We start from the raw sequence: 17392 nt of genomic DNA on the forward strand, positions 1-17392 counted from the left end.
CCATGTTGGATCATTCTCTCCCTTTCTGATTCTATCAGCTAGTATCTGCAGACACTAGTCTTGTTTATGTGATCCCTTTGGTTCTTAGTCCTATCATTATGATCAATTGTGAACAGAAATTGATCACTGGGACTAGTGAGATGGCATTGGTACATGCCACCTCGATGGGATTGAATTCGAATCCCCTGGTATGTTTCTAACTCTACTGTTTGAAGCAAGTCAGCTTGAGCATGACAAGGACTCACCTTCTATTATTCACACACATGAAACCTACTGACTGATTTAATGTTCTTGAAAATCTAATTACTCATATTGATTTAATTAATACAATTCATGTTTATGTCTAATTGCATTATTTTTATAGATTAGAAGAATAATATTTCAAATAAATTTTCACATATATTTAAATTACATATGATATTAGATTATACATATAGGTAGTAAAAGGTTATGATATTGTGAAACAAATTAACATATCCAACCTCTCGCAGTTACTCATTTTTCACGTTTTTATGGCAAAAGCAGCTAAAATCTATTTTATAAGCATGAATCCCACATACCATACAATTTTATTACCTGTACTCTTCATTTTGTACATCAGATTACTGATTGGAAAGCAGTCTGACAATGTGATTTTTCTTTTTTTAACAGAGGTCAATCCAATGAACTCCTGAATTACCCCATCATTTGCTGGGAACTGACATAAATTAATAATTTTAAACACAGTATACATTTATAAAATACAAATCAATTATGAAAAATGCCCCCTTTTTTAATTGTTATCTCTAACTCTTCTTACATTAAGATTTTATCCAAAGCACTTTTAGCAGTACTGTCAACCAATAAAACTACTAACTAACATGGATGGGTAACCAAATCACAGATGAAAAGAAGCTTTTCTTTAAAGAACTAGTAAAGCTATTTATTAAGGAAGAAATGTTAGAATTAGAATAGAATATTTTGGAACTCAGGAGAATATGAGCATTCCCATTCTTCATTAAGACACATATTTAATTATCTTTATGTATAGAAGCTTAACTCTATACTAAGTAAAGATTTCAACAGTTTGCACTCACATAGACACACAAAGTATAAAGTACAGTTTGAAGACAAGTTTTACCGTTAATTCTCATAGTATAACTCATCAAGGACAGAGGTCCTACATGGGGAGTAAGTACACAGTGACTCCTGTTGTTGATCTAACAACTGACACTCTTATTTATGACGTCAGTGATCGATCAGTGGAGGCTCCTGTCATGAGCTGCCAAGGCTACAGAAGCCTTTTGAGTCTACAAACTACATCAGCAGACAGGGCCATAAGCAAAGTAGAAGATCTCTCCTCCTTTCAAAGAAAAGTACCTACTTCTTTGATGGCCCCTTTTTCCACTGGGATCTCACTCACAGAGATCCTTCATGTAGGTCATTTTTTGTCACAGTGTCTTGCCTTTCCACGCCTGAAATGCTCTCATGTGCTTTTCAGCCAGATCCGAATGCTTTACGGGCTCATTCTGAGGTCAGAGTGCTCTTTAGGGTGTTTGTCATTCTCTGAGTCTGCTGTGTGGCCTGTTTGCCATGTTGGATCATTCTCTCCTTTTTAATTCTATCTACTGTTATTACCAGACACTTGGTCTCATTTATGTGATGCCTTGAGAATTGATCTTTAAACATTAGTTTTACTATAGGAGAGACAATCAGACAAGTTATGCCTCCTGATGGAAGAAGGCACTACCATCTTTGAAGCACACTAACAAAAACCCCCACTAATCTTATCAAGATGCTAGTCCACAGGCACCAATTTATAAAGCAAAAACAACAAAACAGAATGGAAGAACCTGAAAAGCTACACAGCAATACAGTGAGAAAAACTGCAAGACAACAAATCCAGTTTTTCCTTCAAAAACATGGCAAGGAAGAAGAAGGAGAGCCGTAATGGGGTGGGGGATTATATTATGACTGGAAATAATTAGAAATATGAACCTGTGAATGATAAACTGCTTATTTTATGATGGCAAGGAAATAAGGGTAATTTTTTCTGAGATTTTAGAAACTGAAGCTCATCAAAAGTGAAACAAAATTGTCTCCATAGCTAGCTGTATCCAGGTACCAGAACATTATCCATCTATAAAGAAATTTTTCGCTTAAAAATTTTATGTCTCATTTTTTAAAAAAAGAATTATTTGAAAAACAGAGTTATAGAGAAAGAGACAGAGACTCAGACAGAGAGAAAGAGATCTTCCTTCTGTTGGCTCACTCTCCAGATGGCCATAACACCTAGGGCTGGGCCAGGCTGGAGCCAGGAGCTAGAAGCTTCTTTAGGTCTCCCAGTGAGGTGTCAGGGGCTAAACATTTGGACTGTCTTCTGTTGCTTTTCCCAGGCCACTAGCAGGAGCTGGACTGGAAGTGGGGCAGCTGGTATATGAACTGGCACACATATGGAATGCCAGCATCACAGGTGGTGTCTTTACCTATTATACTACACCACCAGCTCCACCCTGACACTTTTAAAATATACAAACTGGGAAACAAATATGAGTTAGATAATAACAAACTCAGGAAAATGTATACGTGGTTAACTGTTCTCAACCAGTGTCATATCCACCTACGTAGCCATTTCATCAGTGGAAATCATCATTGGATGGCTACAATACTTGATTTTCCTGTCATATGCAAAAGAATTTATATGAAGCCAGACTTTACATAAGTCTGGAAAGATAATACACTAGTTAGAATTCAGCATTCAATTAAAAAAAAAGGTCCTGACAGCTTGAAAGAATGTATTTAATAATGTGATAAAATGCAACTGGAATAAATGTATGATTTTACATTAGGGGCTAAAAACACTTACTGGAAAACCATAAGGAGGAGAGGTATAGCTTCACAAGATTACACATTAGCAGTTTTGTTAACAGTTTAATTGCTGTGAAAGACACCAACGGTCAATAATCTGCTCGAGGAAGAGTTAATACATTATTGGACAGCAGCAGATTTACAACTCAGAGGCAAGACGATGGTTCTATTTCAGTCGTGACTGCTTAGGTTCCATCTGGAGTACTTTGTAGGTGATATACTATAAAAGCATAGTGCTAGAATAGTGAGCATATTTGACATCACATTGAATACAGAGTAGAAATAGAACACGTAAGTGATAGGATAAAATAAGGCTCAAATGAGAAATAAGCTTGTCTTCAACTCTCTGGAGGCCTGTCATTTGCACAGGCTCTAAGCCTATTCTCCATGGTCCTGAGAGAGAATTCGGTTGGCGTGACTAACTCCTCCTCTTCCTTCAGGAAATATCGCTTCCTCAGAGGCCTTCCTGGCCTCCGGACTCCAGGCTCCCCACCACTGGCTTCTGAAGCTTTTGCTCTTCTCCGTTGGCCACACCAATCATATTTCTGAGCGTTAAGTAGTGCTAACCCTGTGTCTTAGCCCATTCAGGTTGCTACAACAAAATACCATAGACTGGGTGGCTTGAAAAAAAGAGAAATTTATTTCTCACAGTTCTGGAGGCTGGGCAGTCCGGAAGATCAAAGTGCTGGCAGTCTGTTAAGAGCCCACTTCCCTGTTTACAGGTGGTGCTTTCTCACTCTAAATACACACTGTGGCTGCGGTGGAGACTCTCCCAGGCCTCTTTTACTGGGGAGCTCATTCTAATCACCAGGCCTCCATAGCTATGACATAATCATCTCCCAAAAGTCCTAATACCATGATCCTGGGCATGAGGATTTCAGCATATAAATTTGAGCAGAGGCAAAAATTAGCCCATATCACCCTGCTAGAATGCAAGTCCAGAGACAGGGTGGAATGTGTCTGATTTGTTAGTCCTAGCACAGTTGAGTGAAAGGACGAACACATGAGAAACAGATTTGGACTTAATATGAAGACATATTGTCAAATAGAGTTGTGCAGATTCATTGTCTCCGTAGGAGTTGGCAGTTTCCCGTTATAGGATGCCTTCACCTGGCTTAAACGGTAGTGAGATAAAAGGGATTAAAGGTAACTAGACTATAAGATCTTTTGCTTTCTTGCCAATGGAGAACTTACAATTTGAATTCTGCTGGGAAATGTTAACCTTACAAGTAGGAGAGATTTCCTTTCATCACATCAGCTCAATTCTTGGCTATTTTGGAAAAGTTTAGTAACACATTCCTACATAATTGCTTCTGTTCAAACCCAAATTTCATTTAAAGTTTCTCCTCATCTTTTATTTTTCCTCTTTTTCCTCCCCAAAGCTGATGATTAATATTTCCATTTTACTTTAAGGATGCATAAAGCTCCAGAAAACAGAGTAGTAGACAGTAATGTGAGGTCAGACTTGTGGACAAGAAACATATTTCTGAGATTCTTAGCATCAACTATGCCAAAAGTAAATGCAGTTTTGATAAATGACACAAAGTCATTACCTCTCCACTTCCCTTTTTGCTGATTCGATTTTTACTAGGGCCCAATTTTCCATAGAAACAGATCAGATTTACAGCAAATGCAAAGATTGCATCTTTTATTTATAAGGCAAAAAGATCTTCCCAAATACTTTTCATTAAAATTATGGGCACTGTAATATTGGCTTTCAGAGTATTAGTCAAGCATTGCATAACTGGTTATTCCTAAGGGAATTAATGAGCAAAGCCCTTGAAGGTCGATCTCCTCAGAAATTACCGAGACTATCAATTCTGATCTTGATTACTTGATTTCATTTGTTAATGAAGTTTGCGAATGAAGCTGGGAGAAATACGAGCAAACACATGTGCTTGCTGTCCTTCCTCTATTCTCCATCTTTCTTCAAGGGGAACACTTTTGTGTGAGAGTATCATATAGCCCTAAATCAATTGGTAGACAAATACGGAATTAGGAAAACAATATTATTAACCATTAATTGTAAAAATGCAAACATAATTTTGAACATAATCACATCTGTTGAGAATGTTCTGAAAAAAACAGTGAGTGGGCGTTTAGCCTACTGGTTAAGTCACTTGTATCCACATCAGAGTACCTGGATTCAAGCTCTATTTCCTGGTTCTTACTCATCTGGATCCTTGGAGGCAGTGGTGATGACTCAGGGACTGAGTTTCTGCCACTCACATGGGAGACGTATACTGAGTTCCCAGCTCCCAGTTTGTTGCTGGCATTTGGGTAATAAACCAGTGGATGGGAGTGTTCTCTCTCTCTCGTTAATAAATAAGTCTAATTTTTAGAAAACAGGCAAGTAGGGTAGGAATAGGGAATTATACAGAGTGGTAGGGGAGGCTGCCAAGTGTCAGCCTAGAGTTGTTGAGTACAACTGCTGTGATGATATCCACACACCCGGCGAAAGAACCTAGAGCTCCACCCACGAAAAGGACTCAGGACAACTCTACCAAGTGTGGTCTAGATGGAGAAAATTTAGTATCTATCTCTTTTTGAGGACTTAATTCCTTATGCTAAGGATGAGGAAGACAAGGAAGGAATTACAAAGATAATATGGGGAAATTCTGGGGAATTACACACACAATTTCAAATGCTTCATGTTGTCCTCTTGTATAGTTCATCCTAGTATTTAGAATAGAAAGTTGAGACATCAGTTTGGTACAACATTTAAGGTGCTGCTTGAGAGATCCACATCCATATAAGAGTACCCGGTTTGAGTCTCAGCTCCACATCTCTGGAAGGCAGTAGATGAGAGCTCAAATACTTGGATCTCTGCCACTCAGATTGAAATCCAGTCTCCTGGCTTTGGCTTGACCCAGCCTTGATGCCACGGGCATTTGGGGAATAAACCAACAGATGCCAAGATCTCTGTTTCTCTGCCTTTAAAATAAAATAAAAATGAAAATAGACCAGAGAGTATATGCTTGATTAATAACATTTTCTACATGTTTAAGCAAATTTTGCTGAATAATTTAATTACTTCAAACATATCTTTGAAAAAATACATATAAAAACATGTATTCCCTAAGACACTGGCACAGGCAACAACTTTTTGGCTAAGACCTCAAAAGTAGAGGCAAAAATAGACAAATGTGATTATACTAAATTGAGAAGCTTCTACACAGCAAAGGAAACAATCAGCAGAGTGAAGACAACCAGTAGAATGGGAGAAAGTATTTGCAAACAATGCATATGATAAGGGATTAATACTCAGAATATACAAGGAGCTCTAGAAATTCAGCAACAAATCAAACAATCCAAGTTGAGAAACAAGCACAGAATCTGAAGAGACATTTTTCTTTTTCATGTATGTATGCACTTATTTATTTATCTGAAAGGTACAATGACAGAGGAAGAGAGGGAGACACACACATACAGAGAGAGAGGGAGAGAATCTTTTGCTCACTGGTTCACTACCCAAACACCAGGGCCAGCCTGAAGCCAGGATCCTGGAACTCCTTCCAGGTGTCCCATATGAGTGGTTATCTAACCTGCAATACCATAGCACTTGCCCTATGAATAGACATTCTTCAATGTAAAAATTACAAACAGCCAATAAACACATGAGAAAATGCTCAGTATCACTACTCATGAGAAAAATGCAAATAAAACCCACAATCAGATATCACCTTACTTCACTTACAATGACTAGTTCCAAGAAGTCAAAAAAATAATGAATGATGGCAAATATGAAAAAAGGGAACACTTAAATACTGGTGCTGAGGATTAAAATTAATAAAACCAGTATGGAGAATTCTCAAAAAACTAAAAATAGATCTACCATATGACCCAAATTCCCACTTCTGGAAATACATTCAAAGGAAATGAACTCAGCTATGAAAGACATACCTGAATTCTCATACTTATTGCAGCGCTATCCACAACTGCAAAGCTAGGCAATTAACTTAGTTGCCCACCATTACATCAATGAATAAAGTAAATGTTACACATGCATATGATGAACTAATGAACAAAATGACATGCTTACATCTGGAACAACATAGAACTGGAGGACATTATGTTGAGCAAAATAAACCAGATACAGAAAGACAAATACCACATGTTTTCTCTTATATGTGGAAGCTGATTAAAAAAAAAAGTGTGGATACCATATTCTTTGGGATAGAGATATTTACAAATGTTACTTTCACTGAATTATATCCTTTAAATAATAATATACTCCTTTCCTCCTTTTTTGATCTTTGCTATGTTCTTTCTCATCCTCCTCCCCTCCCTATCTTTCTACTTTCAAAAATAAATGAATACTTACATACATAATTTTAAATGGCATATTATGATAATGGAATACTCACTGATCCCAGTGTCCTTACAGTACTGGACCAAGTATTGTCCCATAACTTTTAGTAGATTATTATATTCTTGGACATTGAGAAATTCCTGTTTATTATGAGATGGTTCCATGATCTCCAAAGGTATGTTAACAACTCCAACCACACCTGCACCAAGTCTGAAGAAAAAAATGCATAAACATAAATATGTATTTTGTGAAATGTGTCTAAAGAGAAAGAAAAAAGAAAAGTCAAATATATTCTGTCATTTGAAATCATTTATTTTCAAAAACAAACTCATTCATTTGGTCTGAGCCACATCAAAGTTTAATAATCTATCTTACATTTTATATCATAAATCTGTGTGATCCGAGATGCATTTGGCCCTATAAAACAAAATCACTTTAGTACATCGTTTCTGAAATAATGTTGTTCTTTTTCCAAACTTACCACCTTACAAAGTGTGTCAGGGTAGGAGAGAAGCAGGGGCTTTTTATCAGGGAATACGTGATTCTCCTACTTGCACTGGTCAGAATGCCCTTTGCCTTCATCTGTCAGGCTGGATTTCTTTACATCATTGCAGAGGTTCATGGAGTGTTCAGTGAAATCCACTAAGTGAATACAAGGATTGGATTGCCCAGAGGGTAACAGGTATCTGCTGTCAGCTTAATGGATAAACTTGATTTTTCCCCACTTTTTAGTCCTGCTTGGTGATATGACCTGCTTGGAGAAGGAGCATCCATGTATCTAACCCATCAGAACTCCCCACTGCCCTTTGGCATGGCACACAGTCATGCCTGCCCAATTTGGGGCCCCTTCCCATGTTGTCTTTCTTCACCTTTCTCAAATACCCTAACTTCCCTTCACTATTCTGTAAGTCCGTACCGTGAGTCCATACTGGGGCATCACTTCTTCCAGGAGACCTGACTTGACTTCCTCCCATTTAGTTTTCTACTCCTCCACACTCATCTATAACACAGCTTTCTTTCTCCCTTTTCTCCCTTCCTCCCTTTCACTTTTTCTTTCTTGTTCAGCACAAGGCCCTGCCCCAGGACCTAGGAATACATTGATGGAAAAGAAACACAAGATTCTTGGTCATGAAGTTTCTTTTGTACTAAAGTGACAGGCACTACATTAATAAACAGATAAATGCATAACATAATTTAAGATGGCAATAAATGATATAAGGGAAATATACCAGGTACTATAATATGTGAAAAGTGACATGTGGAAGTGGCTGATGGCAGGGGCCAAGTTTAATTAGACAGTCATGAAAAAGTTTCCTGTAAAGGGGAATTCAGAGTTAATGCCTGAATGGTATGCTAGGGCCAGCAGTAAGATCTGAGTACAGAAGGTTCCAGGCAGAGAGAATCACAAGTGCCAAGGCCTTAAGACAGGAATGAGCTTAAGAGGTGTGAGGAACAGCGACTGCAGAAAGAGTGGCAAATGGGCACACAAGTGGGGTCCAAGAGCCAGGCAGAGGCCACGTCACTGGAAGACAACAGCAAACAGGTCTGTTCTAGATGGACTGAGGTTCTAAGCAACACAGTCAATTAGGTTTTAAAAGATCATTCTTCCTGTTTTCATACAATATTTTACAAAGTACATTTACAATCTTGTCCCTTCCCCTGCACTATCTATTCCTTAGCAAAAGACAGTGGGTCTTGATTATTTTTTCAGCAGAGCTCAGGACAGGACAGTGTGTAGCACATGATAATAAGTACGTGTTGTATGAACAATGAATGAGTTGCTTCACAGTGAGGGAGCAAGATGATAAATGTTCTCCCAATCCATGCTGCTGGTCATGGGTATCCTGCCTGATTTTGCCCTTTTTCGATGGTGCCTCTTCAGGGCGCTACATGTTTGACGAAAGTAGCTTGTGGAATTTTCGACCATTGGGAAATTACTAGAATGTTTTACTCTATACTCCAAATGAGCAGACAATTTTTAATAACATATGCTCATGCAGGTAACATGCAAGTACCTGTAGGGATGCAAATATCCCTAAAAGATTGTAGATTTTTCTTTTCTTTCTCTTCTAAAAATTCATATTATTTTTAAATTAGGAAATGGTAAGACATCAAGCTTGAAAAACTTCTAAAAAAAGTATGCTTTTTACTTAGAGCATGCTTGTAGGTTCATCGGCATTATAAATTAGCCAGATTAATGTCTGGTCATTGACAGGAAAGGTGAACAGAGGATGATGTCTGCTCCCATTATGATTGATCACTCCTCTCAGTCTGCAGACAGAATCTTAATGCAACCTCCCACTTCCTACGTGTGCATCTGAAAACAAAAATATACTTACAAGGACTTCAATTTCAACTGTGGACCCACTTTCTCATGCATTTTGATCAAACGGTTATTACTGTAAATGAACATCCCAGCTTGGTTTCGGTTTTCTATGTTCACTCCAAAGAACAGGGAGAGTGTTCTTTTTTTTTTTAGTTCTCTAGAGTTATATTTAGAAAAAAAATTATTAAATAAAAGTATGCAGTTTACAAAACGGTTAATAATTAAACTCAGAAAGTAAACATAAAAGGAATGATATATAAGATATAGATACTTTGCAAAAGCAGTGTATATACTCAGTATCACTGTGTAAGCTCATGTTATGCATAAATATGAAGAAACTAACTATACCAGTCAAATACAAGCATTCGCTACTTCAGAACAATGCTCCAATTTAAGTTTACAAGAACTAGAAAATGCCAAGAGTTTTTTGAGATGTTAACATACCCACAACATACAATGACAAGTGATGATTTGGCTGTATTACATTTTAGGTATTTCTAATACTTGATTCTAACTTTCAGCATGTTCTCAAGTCTCCAAAAACCCTACACAAATTGGAATGTGCCAAAACATACTCTCTAGCTTTCTGTGTAAACTTTTCCAAAACTAAAAGTAAATAAAAGTTAATATAGCAAGTTTACAAGCACACCAAAAATAAGCACCTGTTTTTCTGACTCTGTCATTCTACACTGTTTTGGGTGACTTTTCTATTAAAAGTATACAAACAGAAATTGAGAACCAGTAAGCTACAATAAAAACAAGGATAGTAACAGGAGTTCTGAAAAGTGCCTTGGTATGAGAGGCAGCTCTTGCTTCAAACACAACGTCTTTGTAGTAACTGTGCCTATGAGATGAGCCACTTAAACCTTTCTGTCTCACCTGAAACACAAAAATGACTCCTCCCTGGTCACTCAGCATATCATGAGGACTAAGAGATAATGTTAAATATAAACCTGGAATAGGTTAGGTCCATAACAATTGTTATTTTCCTTTCCCAACCAAGAATGGCACCAAATAAAATTCTTCCCCTGCATTCACCCTGAGGCTCCTCATACTCCACACACTTTTGATTTTCAGGTCATGACCACGCAATAAAACAAATTCACTGGACTGATTAAATGCTTATATCATGAAAAGACAAGGGCAATCTGTTAGCCCTTCTATGTGGACACATAGCACATTAGGCTTTCTCAGGAAGCAGACTTGGAGTAGTATGTGTTTTTTAAATGTGTGTACATATAAAGCTAAACACATAGAGGCCACACTTTTTTCCAAGAAATCTCAATTCATTAACAAGATCCCAAATCTTCAACAATACAAAGTACCAATTATATAAAAGAGACCCTAAAACAAAGTAATTTAGGATATGACAAAATCATTCTGCGATATTAAGTGATATACTGTTTTCAGATTTTTTGAAGCAGAATTTTTCTATGAAAACAAATTCAGAGCAACTAGCAGTATTATTAATAAGTTGTGCATGGGCCACTTTTCATATATTTTACTGTAATTATAAACAAGTTAACAGAAAGGTTTTTCTTTCTAATTACTTTAGAAAGGATTTTGTCAACTAAAATTTCTGTGACACCTATTTAAATTACTTTGATAAATGTTAAGTAAAATTTTTCAAATTTATTTTCATAAATGCATAATTAATATTTCAAATTTGTTCTGAGAAGAGCTATGGTTATATGATAGTGCATGGTTGACCAAACAAAATGCTACATCCTTATCATACTTCCCTAAAAATAATTTCTCAAAGATACTGCAGTTTTCAAAGTCTGATCCTATTTGGACAATAATAATAATTTTAGCATTTGAGCTAGAGAAAGCAAATCAACCTTACAAATGAAAATATATGACTGGCGCCGTGGCTCACTAGGCTAATCCTCCACCTAGCGGCGCTGGCACACCGGGTTCTAGTCCCAGTCGGGGTGCCGGATTCTGTCCCGGTTGCCCCTCTTCCAGCCCAGCTCTCTGCTGTGGCCCGGGAGTGTAGTGGAGGATGGCCCAAGTACTTGGGCCCTGCACCCCATGGGAGACCAGGAGAAGCACCTGGCTCCTGCCATCGGATCAGCGCGGTGCACCGGCCGCAGTGCTCCGGCCACGGCGGCCATTGGAGGGTGAACCAACTGCAAAAGGAAGCCCTTTCTCTCTGTCTCTCTCTCACTCTTCACTCTGCCTGTCAAAAAGAAAAAAAATGAAAATATGTGATTTTGTTAACACAGACTTGCTGTTTCTATTCTGACTCTATAAGCGATACACTTACTGGAACACTATTTCATATCTTAAATTTTCAGCTACTAGACAAAGGAAGAGAACAGAGATCAAGCCTTTAGAGTTGAATGGCACAGCATACAGAGAGACAGTGAGATTGTCAGCTGATTCCCTGGGTAGTTCTTCATCTAAGTATTTTCATCCAATCAAATGCTGATCTAATTTTTCATTCTTTTTCCAGAAGTTTTACTATACTGCAGACGTATTTGTGCACATTAAAATATATACTTCAAAAATATTTTCCATTGCTTATCTTGGCTGGAGGAACCTTGATCATATTCAGATTAGAATTACAAAACAGCACAAGATGCGAAAGAGAAATTGTCACAGTAACAACAGTATCTTCCTTCTTAGACATAAGAGTTTGTTTTAACATCATAGAGGATTCCTGCAAACAGAAAACCTTATGCCTTACCTTCGTTTCTTTGTAAGATTCATTTGCTTTGCTTCTACATCCTCCAAAGCTTTCTGTAATTCATCCTAAAAAAGAACATTGTTTTATGGGAGGACATAAAGCCACTGAAGTGATGAAAGGTGAATTTCATATTATCCTATTATCCAAATGCTTCAAGACTAACAATGATAGGTCACATTGCCTACTGCAGTTTTGCCATGGTAGATACTCAACAAGCAGTTGACAAATGACTAAGTTCCAATAGCTTAGAAGGTAAACAGAATGCTAGCCCACTGCATTTTTTTTTTTTTTTGCACGTATTCAGGTGTCCTCTCTGCTTTTTAGAAGGAAGAAATTTTATTCCTTACAATGGCATAATGGCTTTGACATAAACTACCTGAAAATGTGGGTGAGTTATTCAGTGCACCCTGGCTTTGGCTTTTGTCTGCAAAAACAGGAAATGCTCAATTATGTGATGACTAAAGCTTCTATAGAAAGAGAAGGCAATTAAAAGCTTTTGTTAATAAGCGAAAGAAACTGCTTGGATACTTCTCCCTTTATAGGAAACCTCATTCCTAAGCTTTTTGCCTTTCACAGTGCATCAATACCAGCACCCAGTTGTCTTTCTTATCTACTCCTTTAATTATTTGATTTACTGGCTCATTCACTACCCTATCTCTAGTATGCCCCCTCTAGCCAAGAAGAAAGGAAACAATTCTTTATCACAGTTTTCACAAATAAGAATAAACTTTCATTGTGTTTAATTCACCAGATATGAAAGAAAGGCATCTCTTTTTTATGGGTATACCACTGATTGAACATTATTTTCATTGTCTTTCAAGTGAAAGAAAATGGAAAATGACTGGTAAGTATTTCATTTCAAATTCTATTGCCTGGAAGAATTTAAGAGGTCAAAAGTTCAGGACATTCTGCTTTGCTCTCTTCTCAACATTAAAGAAACCAAAATGCATCAGAACAACAAAGCAAACTGGTCAAAGACTTCCCCAACCATCCTGTCGGTGCCCTCAGAGCACAGAGCAAAGGGACAGTGAGACGTAACAAGTTAAGGCAAGAAGAAAGCAAGGTCCTGACCCAATAGAAATAGTCAGTTTCTTTCACTCCCAAATACATAAGGAAAGGGAATTGATTTCTGAAAGACAAAATTTTTAAAAACTTAAACAAAAAATCGATAAGATGGATTTACCTTTACCAAAAACAAAACAAAACAAAAGTAAGAGAATTTTGAGAAAGGTTTGGATAGATCTGGTTTGGGGCATTACCATGTGCTTCTCTTTAATTTTATCCCTTACTCATGATCATTGGATTTGAGAGCTGTTTATCAAACTTAGCACTAGACTTAGAAAGTTTAAAGAAAAATCACTAATAGATTCATATAGTTAGTCCATGACAGATGATGCATGAATGGTGACAGAGGGTGTTTTTTTCTGCTTATTCCTACTTATCCCTTTGTATGCAAGACAATGAAAGTTGCTTAGTGATTCACTATGGTGGAAAAGGTTTGTTCTATATTTTTGGAAAAAATTAGTAAACTTACAATACAGGTCCTACAGTAATATTCTTTTTCTCCTAGTTGCCATGGATTATAATTAATAATAATAGTTCTTTATAACTTATCTTACTCATGGGCATTTCGCAAGGATGACAGAGAATGTTTATGAACTGTGTGGAGCAACTCATAAGAAAAGAGCTTTGTAAGCTAGAAGCATTGTTATTAATATTCATAATTATGGTGTAGAATTCCCAGCCATAGAAAGAAAGATTGCTTATTAGTCTTCTTCCTGCTTTCCCCATTTATTTGGGTCCACAAGGAGCTATAATTTGAAAAGATACTTTCAAAAAGATTTTATAGGCTGGTAGTTTTCTGCTAGATTTTCATTATTTTAGCCTTTTCTAGTATTAACTTTCCGTTTCACTTTGATGAAATTGGTTGTGATGCTTCTCCCACTGTTGTACGCAGGCATACAGAATAAAATTGATCAGGTTTGTGAGCTGAAAAACCACGCCTACACCATGCCCCAGTGTGACCTTGTGCCCCTACCTGGCCACACCTGTGTGCCCACCTGCCAATCAGGCTAATTAACCACTCCTCTTTGGAAGTGGATTAAAGGCCTGGGACGTGGTGGGCCCAGCCCTTTTGCCCTTTTGTCCTTTTGCCCTAGATCTGCTTGCAGCCCCCGTGGCTTTCTGGCGTGTGGCATTCAGGCCACCTGCCCCATGCCTCCTGGCCTGCATGCGCCTCCACATGGCTGGCTCCATGGTGCTTGGTATGAATCCAGATTTCCCTTTCCTTCTTAGACAAGGCTCTCACTCTCCTATGCATTTCTCTCCCTGAAAAAAAAAGCTTAAAACTTGTCATGCTGCCTCGTTCATTTATGCCACTATTCAGAATTCTTCTCTGAATATTAGGAAAGAGCCCTCAAGGCTTATTAATATTCCAAATTTATTAATAAGCATCCAGTAACATGAATGGCACCCTGTATTCCCCCCATGTCTGATGCATCCTTGCTCTCAGTCTCAGCCTTCCCCATCCCACCCCTCCCCCACACACTTGCTGGGTTTCCTCTCCCTTCTCTGCATTCATCTATTTTGTTTATCTGTGTTAAAATCAACTTAATCTTCTATGTCCATCTGTGTTTAAAAGTTTAAAAGGTAAATGATAAGAGACAAGTATGCACAGGAAAAAACAAATGACACTGTTTGCCATTTAAGAATACTCTTTACATGTCTTACCTTGGCAGAAGACAAAGAAGTTCTGTCAAGCTGGTTTACTTTGATTTGTGCTTCTTTCAATACAAGTTCGGCTACAAGCAAAAGCAAGATAGTAAACTTCTCTCAAACAACCTTAAGTGAACACTTTCTGTCCATGTAGCCATGACCAGTGAAAATGGCACACAGATCTTCATCTCAAGAAACTCTATGTTCTTTTCACAGCTCTTAGACATTGTAAGTTTTCTTTCCATTGGTTTTTTTCTTATGCATAACAATTTATAGGATATATATACACAGAGACAAATTCAAAAGTCATGCATGAATCTGTGGTTGACTGAAAATGCTCTCAAAAACCACAAAATAAGGATGTACGCCAATCCTCACTCCCAGAAGACTGGGAAAATGTAGATTTGTTTCCACCAAAAAATGAATGAATGAGCAGAGAATTCTTCTTAAAGTAGATGCCATGCTTGTCCCTAACAGCATTATGACAACTAGAGTTTCTAATTTTTAGCAATATAGACTGATCTACACCAACTGAATGCTAAATGTGTTCAGGATCATGATTATAATAATATTATAATTATAATTAAACAAACCCAGAGATGAAGCACGTTTTGCAATGCTCCATACAAGTAGGAACTATGTTGGATTAATTGTGGTAGTTCCTATAACGCTTGGAGTAGTTCATATCTCATAATAAGTGCACAATTAACATTTGCCAAATAGATGAAAAATAACGTGTAGGCCACGGGTAATTACATACCAATCTTTACTGCTTCTTCTGCCTTTTTAACTTCATTTTTAAATACTCCTTTAAAGGAAGATGTAACATACAAATACTTTCTGGAAAGAAAAGAGAAGAACATAATCAAGACAGATGATCATTTAAAAATGCACAATGCGAGTAAATTCTTCACTAAAAGTATATACTCGAGAGATACATAATTACTAACAAAGATTCATCAAGTAAGTTAAAGATAGTTGGTAAATGAATAAACATTATTCCTGAGAGGAAATTCCTTGCCTTTCAATACCTGGCAATTTCACTTTTGGTATTAAGGAACTTCAGGAGAGATCAGAAAATCTCTGCCCACATGTAAAACAGGGTAATTCTTTTTAAAAGAAAAATGTTTATGAGACCACTCTGTTATCAAAGTTTCCGGTTACTATGCAAAACCTTCTTATTAAGATCACCACTGATATTGGATAAATTGCTCCTCCCAGTCCCCAATTATCTGTAATTAAATGCTCAAAACCATACAGTAATACATCATATTAAACTGTTAAAAGCCCACTTTGTACTTTATTGCTGAGAAGCTTGATTTCAATGTTGGCTGTTTTAGTGACAGCAAAGATGCCTAGAACAATCAAAGCAGGGAGAAAATTTATATAGTATTCATGTATAAACTTGAAGAGAACAAAGTATAGGTAAGAAAATCTGCATACAGCAGCTCTGAATGCAATAGAAGTTATGTGCATTTGTTACAGCAGTTTCTTGGAACCACAGTTTTAAATCTAGGTTTAAATCATCATGGAGAGAAACATTCCAGAAAAATATTTGGCCTGAGAACGCTTAAAGCCCCGTACTACTCTCTGTACAGCTCAATCTTATTGAGACTTTTGCCTCAAACCACTATCTTATCAGGAGTTCACCATTATATGATATTTGAAATGTTTACAAATTTTATGAGTCTATTTGACTGAGGTAAGGGTGCCCAGATAGCTGGTAAAACATTATTTGTGGGTATATCTTGAGTCTTTTCCAGAAGAGATAAGCATTTCCATCAATAGACTTAGTAAAGAAGATCCACCCTCACCAATGAGGGCCCTCAATGACCAGCCCACTGAGGGTCCAAATACAACAGAAAGGTAGAAGAAAAGCTAATTTGCAACCTCAGCCTTAACTGGAACATCCAGCTTCTGCTACTACAGGACATCAGAATTCCAGGTTCTCAGGCTTTGCCCTCAGACTGAGTTACACTATTGCCTCCCTTGGTTCTCAGACCTTTGAACTTAGATTCAATCACACCACTGACCTTCCTGGACCTTCAACTTGCAGTCAGCAGATTATGAGACGATGCCCATGACAAATTCCCTCTTATACAACTCTTTATATATGTATCCCGTTGGTTCTGTTTCTCTGGAGAACCCTGACTAATAAAGGCAGTGAATGTTCAGTAAGTGGTGAATGAAGAACTGTAAACCTTTTCTTGAAAACAATATGTTTCACAGCATACACAAAAGGAGATGGTTGGTCAGGCAGAGAGGAGGTTCTATATGTGCAGACAGTCTACACCAGACATAGTCAAAATACACCCAAATTGAGTCAATGTTTCCTTTTTCTGTTACAAACTAAAAATGGCTCTTCCATTTTCAAAGCGCTGTTTAAAGAAAAACAGAAACGTAAAATGCGAGAATAAGCAAAATGAATGAATGTGCCTGCATCTTTACTATCAGGTCTTTCACAAAAAAGATTTGCCAGCCCATGGGATGAATGCAGGTA

At 37.4% G+C, this 17392-nt stretch overlaps 1 protein-coding gene across 1 annotated transcript in view; it reads right to left on the reverse strand.

The window, feature by feature from the left end:
* Positions 1–17392, reverse strand: part of MORC1 (MORC family CW-type zinc finger 1) — a 247048-nt gene that overhangs the window by 128533 nt on the left and 101123 nt on the right. The window contains exons 13-17 of the mRNA XM_070072071.1: positions 15653–15732; positions 14908–14978; positions 12178–12242; positions 9499–9642; positions 7215–7369 (exon numbers count right to left, since the gene is read on the reverse strand). Of these exons, the coding sequence (XP_069928172.1) occupies positions 7215–7369; positions 9499–9642; positions 12178–12242; positions 14908–14978; positions 15653–15732 (515 nt within the window). The remainder of the gene's footprint in view (positions 1–7214; positions 7370–9498; positions 9643–12177; positions 12243–14907; positions 14979–15652; positions 15733–17392) is intronic.

The sequence above is a fragment of the Oryctolagus cuniculus genome, chromosome 4 (assembly GCF_964237555.1).
Source record: "Oryctolagus cuniculus chromosome 4, mOryCun1.1, whole genome shotgun sequence".
Taxonomy (NCBI): domain Eukaryota; kingdom Metazoa; phylum Chordata; class Mammalia; order Lagomorpha; family Leporidae; genus Oryctolagus; species Oryctolagus cuniculus.